Consider the following 6,901-nt stretch of genomic DNA (forward strand, 5'->3'; position numbering starts at 1 on the left):
GCAGGTCGTTTGCTCTCATATGAAAAGTCAAAATACAAAATTTCCACTGCTCCAAAATGAGTTGCAAACACAGCCCACGTCGCTAAGCTTAAAGACAGTGTTTTAAAGCAACCTTCACAGGCAAGTTCATCATTTAAATACAGAACAAAAACATCTGAAATTGTAACACCAGAGAAACCTCTTAAAATGTTAAGTATCACAGAAAACAAATGATTTAACTCCAAAATGAAACAAGCACTAGTACTTTTACAAAACTGTAGCATTTGAAAGAGACGCACAATCTGTTAAGACGACTTCTCTCCTATGTGGATTTGTTGCATTTTGGAGTGAAGCCACTGAAATGCAAAATTGCACATCACCCTAAATGAGTCACTATCTGAAACACTGTTTTACCTACAGTCGAAGATTTTCTTGTCAGTTCAGGCAGAAAAAGCACGTTTTCAACACAAAGTCTAATGTAGTTGCAACTAGGACAGTATAGTAGTGAAGTTGCCTGACGCCCCAGTAGGAAACACACGGCTGCAGCTATTTCAATGTTAAACCAGTGCCTGAATCGTAAAATCTAAACTGGGTCCCAGTTTCAAACTCATTTAAACTTGACAGTTACATGAGTGCCTGCAGTAGCACAGTGAGATAGAAAGGTTGTAAATATGTGAATATTGATGCTACATACTGAGAAAGTACAAAACAATGTAGTAAATCACTGGAAAAAAATACTTGAAAAAGGTTTGCTTGTCTGTCGCTGCCTTGTCTTTTTTTGTTAAAGTGAAAGTACACTGTAGTCCACAGGTGCCAAAGCTACAAAATTAATGCACATTATAGAAACTATTTTTCAGTGGCATGTGCATTTTGTATTTTATAATGCTCAGTTACACAGTGACATCGGTCACTTCAGACTTTGAAACTGGGACACAGTTTGAAGGCCTATGTCTCACTAGCAGCTCCTTAACACCCAGCTCTTACAGGCCTCCAATTTCAGTGGTAGGGACCAGAAAAAAAAAAAAATCTGAAAGAGCTTCCAATAAAATACTTTGATCAGTCAGGCCATCAGGAATTCAGCAGTTTGTCATTAATAAACTGTTCTCACTCTTTTCACCCACAGAAAACATTACAGCAGTGAACACCCAGTTTCCTCCCCCAACATCCCATGTACCTGAGAGAGACATGCCAGCTGTTTCCATCCCATGATGGCGAGTTGTTACTACTACTGTGCACTCTGTGTTCTAGCTGGCATGTCTCTCACAGGTACATGGGAGGTCTGAGAGGAAGAGACACACAGTACACAGTAGTAGTAATAACAGTTCACCATCATGGGACTGGAACAGGTAGAGAACACTGTTCACACTGAAACAAAAAAACCCTAAATGTAAGAAACTGGTAAACAGAAGGATAAAATTCTGTTCCACAGCCGTGTCTGTGTCTTTGGTTTTTATATCTAAACATTAACTGTGGTGAAAAACTGGTTTGTTTTTGCATGTTTTCATTTGGAAGAGCTGCCGTTTTACCAAGATACGGAGGCGCACTGCATTCCCCAAAGAAAAATTGGAGGATCTTATGTTGTAACTGACTTGTTTTCTCATAATTACAAGACCCTTTTCTCATAGTTATGAGATAATGGGAACACTGGAACGCTGCAGAACCTGCCTGAAAATCATCAGGTTTTAACAAATTCTTTAGTACCAAAGTAATTCAGTGGTAGTTGTCAGTTCATCCAATAGCACATTGCAAAAGTGAACTGTTAATGGTTAACTTGGCATACTCAGTATCACCAAGTACTAAAAATGGGCTTCAGAGTCGCTGCCTGCAGTGTAACTTACTACAGGTACTGAGCAGGAGTTGGAAAGCTTCAGAACCTGCTTAACAAACATTTGGGTTTTTAAAAGTTTAATGTAATTCTGTCAGCACATACGATAGCACATAGCAAAAATGAATAGTTAATTCTGCATACTTAGTGTTCTAATACGCAAACAAATACAGGCTAAAATGGCGCCCAAGCTGCAGCCCACAGTAACTCGTATCTATGGCAACATTCTGGCTGTTTGGTGTAAAAGTACGATCTGTTCACGTGACTGAACCTTTAACGTTTAATGAAACATTTTCCAAAATACTACACAACAAAATTTAACTGGTACTTGAGCTCAAATCCATTACATAGCTGGTCTGATGGCCTACAGGATGTAGACACATCAGGTGGCCTAAACATCGGCCATAACCCGGCCCGTTACAAGGTCCTGATCTCCACCTCTCCTAATGATGACGAAGCATTAAACAATAAGTGTTAATCATCATCACTCCTGTGAACAGATATAAACTTTGACAAGTAACAGGGAGTAGAGGCTACGTAACGTTGCCATGGACAGTGTGTGTTACAATGTGGGCGCCAGTTTTAGGCTATATTTGTTTACCTTTTGGAGCACTAAGTACGGTGGATTAGCCATCAGCACTCTTTCTGCTACCTGCTGCTGGATGTGCTGTCAGAGTTATGTAACCATCCTGCTGCTGAAATATTAAAAACCCAGTGTTTCCAAGCAGGTTCTGAAGCTGCTCAGTACATGGATCTAGTGAGTTACACTGCAGGTAGCAACTCTGAAGCCCGTGTGTACTCTGTATTTGTTTGGGATATGGAACACTAAGGATGCTGAGTTAGCTTCTGCTAAAACCTAATGACAGGTTCTGCAGCATTATCTCATAGTTTACTCACAGTTTTAGTGTAACTGCAGAGGGATAGTGTCTCAACTATTTTATTTTCCCTTGCACATTTCACTGAAGCCTAATTTCCACAAAATGGTTTTCAAACCATCATGGGATTACTAACGGCTAAATTTTATGCAATTCAAGTTAAATTAACTAGAGCTACATTATGGGTTATTTACAGGCACTTAAAGAAATATGCAGGATCCTTTAAAAAAAGAAGTAAAATACTACTTGACCAACCTTGGTTGGGCAGTTTTTGTGGCTTCATCTGTGATTTTTACACTGATTAATCCTTAACAGGACGTAAAAGTGAAGTAAGCACAGTAGCCTAAAACTCTGGACTGTTGTTGGTTTGTCTGACATTCTGGTAAAAGTTGTTGTCATCACTGATGTACGATCAGTCGGCGGTCGTGTTTTATCGGAAACCTCAATAGTGTCACCTCACATCCTAGAAGTCGCAAGTTTGATTCCTGTTTGCAGCAACTCACAGGTGAGGTGACCTGAAGACGCTCTTGGGGGAGAAACTCTCCGTCTGTGGTCTGACTGAAGAAGCCAGGTGGGCATGGAGTCTGGCGCCCTCTGGCCTCTGCACGCAGGGCCACGCTGCAGCCGTTCACCAACCTACAGAGACAAACTATGTGTTAACACCATGACAGAATTAACAACTAAAATAAGGGCTGGGTATCAAAGTGCACTGTTGGTAACAACCAAGATGTTAACATATTCGTTTTCCACTACATTTTGTTTAAACGCAGTTCGCTCTGTTTGGGCAACAGTTACGCTCAAGCACTTTTTCTTCTGGCTTCTTTTGTGAACTCATACAGAGAATTTTACAAATAAAGATTTGAGTTAAGGCCTTCAAAAAGCACTGTAAGCTGACCTGTCATTAAAGAGTCCGTCTGCACTGTGTTTGTGTGCTTCCTGTCGATCACAGCCCAATCAGGTAACAGATCATAGACTATACTTCGTTCTGGTCTTGGAACTGATCGGCCAATAGCTGCGGTGATTTGCTGCCTTGTAGTGGAGGCAGCTATCTGTAGACAAAGTTTGTCTGACTAACACTGTAGCCTGCAGTACACTTGTGTACAGAGCTGACTGAGGACAACTTACTGTTTCTAAGTGCCAGAACTCCCAGCATGCCAAGCAGCGTGTTAAGCGTGCTGGGGCACATCGGGGCAGGGCTGGCTGTGTCGGTACGCCATGATGAAGCCTGACGACTGGTGCCACCAGTAAAACATGAGAACCAGCAGCAGGTGCCACACCTGGTGGCTGGAGCCCAGGTAGTTCACCTGACCTGCCGCCACATCACAGACGGGGAACAAGGAGAGGGAAAGACTTCACTTTGGCTGCAAATCACTGACTGAATTACTGGTGAACACATCTGGCCTTGTGAATGTTTCAGTGTTAGCACTACAATATTGATCACTTCTGATCAGCTATGGAGCAGCAAAGTATTTGAAGAACAGAGTGACTGAGAAAAGCTGCTCTGAACAACAGAAGAAATCAAACAGTCTCACCTGGGAAGTAACGCTCAGGAACTTTTGAAACGTAGAAAATAAGAGCCAGTGCAGCGATGAAATACATCCCCAGGACATGAGGAACAAAAGCCTGAACAGAAGAAAGATTCATTTTAGCTGTGTCGCTGTAAAGCACCAGAATCATGAGCCTCACAGATATTTGGTTTTGTTCAGAATAATAAACACGTGATGGGTAAGTTTTGTTTGTGTTGTTTTACACAAAGAATCTTTAGCAGCTGCACAAAAAAACTATAATGAAAGAACAATAAACCTGACAATTAACTGGAAATGAAATGATAAAAACTTTTGACAAAATTGTATTAATCTTAAGATTCAGGTGACACAAACAAATATAGCCTACAAAACATTTGAGCTTTGATTTTTCACCATTTTACACAAAACATATTCACTAACAGCAGAACATCTGATTAGCTGAGATCAAATGATATCATATAGGTAGTTGTTGCAATGATTAAGTTTCATAGGGGTACACAATGTGGTTTCCTAAAGCTGCTTTACCACCTGGACTGAATAAACACCGTGACTCTGCTTAGACTGGCTGAACGCTGGGGGGGTAAAAACAAAATGGGATGGATGGTGTTAGTATTCTCACAGCAGACACCACGCAATTACACGCTACTGTACCCACTGACTTTTGATACCCATTACTAATTAGGGATGTCCCGATCCAGTTTCTCACACGCAAACACCTTGGAGAGGGGAAACTACTCGTCCACAACAGACAGTGAAGGACTCACTGGCTACACTTTCACATACAGGTCCAGTGTATCAGCCCAGTAAAACCCAGAAAATTAAAAACTATACACTTTAAAAAGAACTGCATGTAGTTTCAACTGTTTTAGTTTTATCTGTTTTGGCAGAGTTCTGGTTGGAACTAGCAAGTGCTCATTGTTTTGGTGGATTCTGTGGAGGCAGCTCCAAAGGATGGAGGCTTCAGGTCGCAGCTACATGCCCAAAGCGCCAGTGATACGCAGGCCGACACACACAGGCAGTGTGGACAGCTTGACTGTGGAATACAACAGCTTATCGGTTGTGTGGCACTAAAACGCTCAAATATAGGACAGTAGTTCTGCATAAGGATCGGAACTAGAACGTTCCGTTCTGGCCGATCCTGTGAAATATGCCCAGATCGGCACAGATTCCGATACTTGGTATAGGATCGGGACACCTCTATTAACTACTGCTCACTAAGTATGAGGTGCCGTTTGAGCTTGCACAAAATGTCTGGTGTGAGTGCACACAGCTGACCAGTGAATGTTCTGACCTGGACGAGCTCTGAGGAGAAGCCTCCAGTGATGCAGATCCAGTGGGCGGTGGGGATGAGGCCGTACCCGGCCACCAAACAGAAGATGAGCGAGCGCAGCTGCTTCCACTGCTTGCTGAGGTACTGAGGGTGGATCTGAGCGAAGAAGACAGCCAGGATCATGGCGAGCACCGTCACCAGGTACACCTGCCGCCAGTACTGCACGGACACAGGGACACAGGTCAAAATAGACAAATGCATTTCCTGAAGAAAATGCGTGTTGATGCTGATAGCAGAAACCAATACAAGTTCTAAATGTGTCTATCTTACTATTATTACTTACACTTATTAAGTGTCCAAAAACATACGGAAGAAATCAGAAAATATAAAGAACAGGATAACATAGTGTGGATGCTGCTGACTCAGCATCCATCTGCTGTGAGAAACACTCTCTCCACTGTTCACAGTGAACATGTGGTTGCCTGAGTTCTCACTATAACGTTCTCCCGTTTTAAGACAATTTCCACGCTTTTTTATTTCCTTTACATGATGCAGGTAATATAAGGGAACAAGTGTTGAAAAACAAACAGTTCCTGGAGGCAAAGCAACAAATCACCATGGAGACAGACATGACAAACACCATGTTCATGACTGTACAGTCGGTGAAAGTTACACGCAGATGTCAGCAGAAGGAAAATACCGCACAGATGATTTAAAGGCAAATCATGCGCTGTGTTCAGCAGCTGCACTGCTGACACTGAACGTGTGAGCGCAGAGACACTGTTCACAGGCCTTTAGGTTTGGATAAGAGCTGAGGTTTTCCACCGCAACCATGAACATTTGTTTTTTAAATACATTTCATTATTTTGGACTATTGACCTTTCAGTTAATCTGCCTCAGTGCTCAGGATTCGTTGTTCGACAGAACAAACATTATTTATCAACCAAACACCAAACATTTGCCCGTTGCAGCTTCTCAAATTTATGCTTTTGCTGCTTTTCTGTTTAAAAAAAAAAAGTAATTGGAATATTTTTGAGTTCTGGGCATTTGGTCAAACAAAACAAGCAACATCAATCCACCAACTTGGGCTCTAGAACCTGTGACGAGCATTTGCCATCATTTTCCGATATTTACAATATTGGCGGAAAACCATGAATCTAAATAATCTGTTTTCCCTCTTTAGTTCTGAAATAAACACCTCAGGCTGAACTCTACACGTTCATGCATGGAATTATTTGATCTGCACTGACATATGATGATATAACAAAGTTCCTTGAAAGAAATCTGCTAAAGAGCTCTCCTACTTTTAGCTGTTATCGTCTGTATGATAAATAAAAGTCTTCAGATCTGTACTTGATATTCTATAAGTAACTGTGTGAAGTGTGCACAGCCTCGTCTCAGTCCCTTCTGTCCGTGTGTGTGGATG

At 41.8% G+C, this 6,901-nt stretch overlaps 1 protein-coding gene across 2 annotated transcripts in view; it reads right to left on the reverse strand.

The window, feature by feature from the left end:
* Window positions 1-83: 83 nt before the first annotated feature.
* The window catches only part of paqr3a (progestin and adipoQ receptor family member IIIa), a 12,141-nt gene continuing 5,323 nt past the window's right edge, over window positions 84-6,901 (reverse strand). Inside the window, exons 5-9 of one of the 2 annotated variants that reach the window (XR_002274558.1) lie at window positions 5,497-5,694; window positions 4,212-4,302; window positions 3,805-3,988; window positions 3,575-3,728; window positions 84-3,315 (exon numbers count right to left, since the gene is read on the reverse strand). Coding sequence is in view for 1 of the 2 variants with exons in the window: in XM_020595273.1 (XP_020450929.1) it covers window positions 3,846-3,988; window positions 4,212-4,302; window positions 5,497-5,694 (432 nt within the window). In the remaining variant the exon portion in view is untranslated. The remainder of the gene's footprint in view (window positions 3,316-3,574; window positions 3,729-3,804; window positions 3,989-4,211; window positions 4,303-5,496; window positions 5,695-6,901) is intronic. The other variant, XM_020595273.1, reaches the window with a different exon arrangement.

This window comes from Monopterus albus, unplaced genomic scaffold (genome assembly GCF_001952655.1).
Source record: "Monopterus albus unplaced genomic scaffold, M_albus_1.0 scaffold26.1, whole genome shotgun sequence".
NCBI classification, from domain to species: domain Eukaryota; kingdom Metazoa; phylum Chordata; class Actinopteri; order Synbranchiformes; family Synbranchidae; genus Monopterus; species Monopterus albus.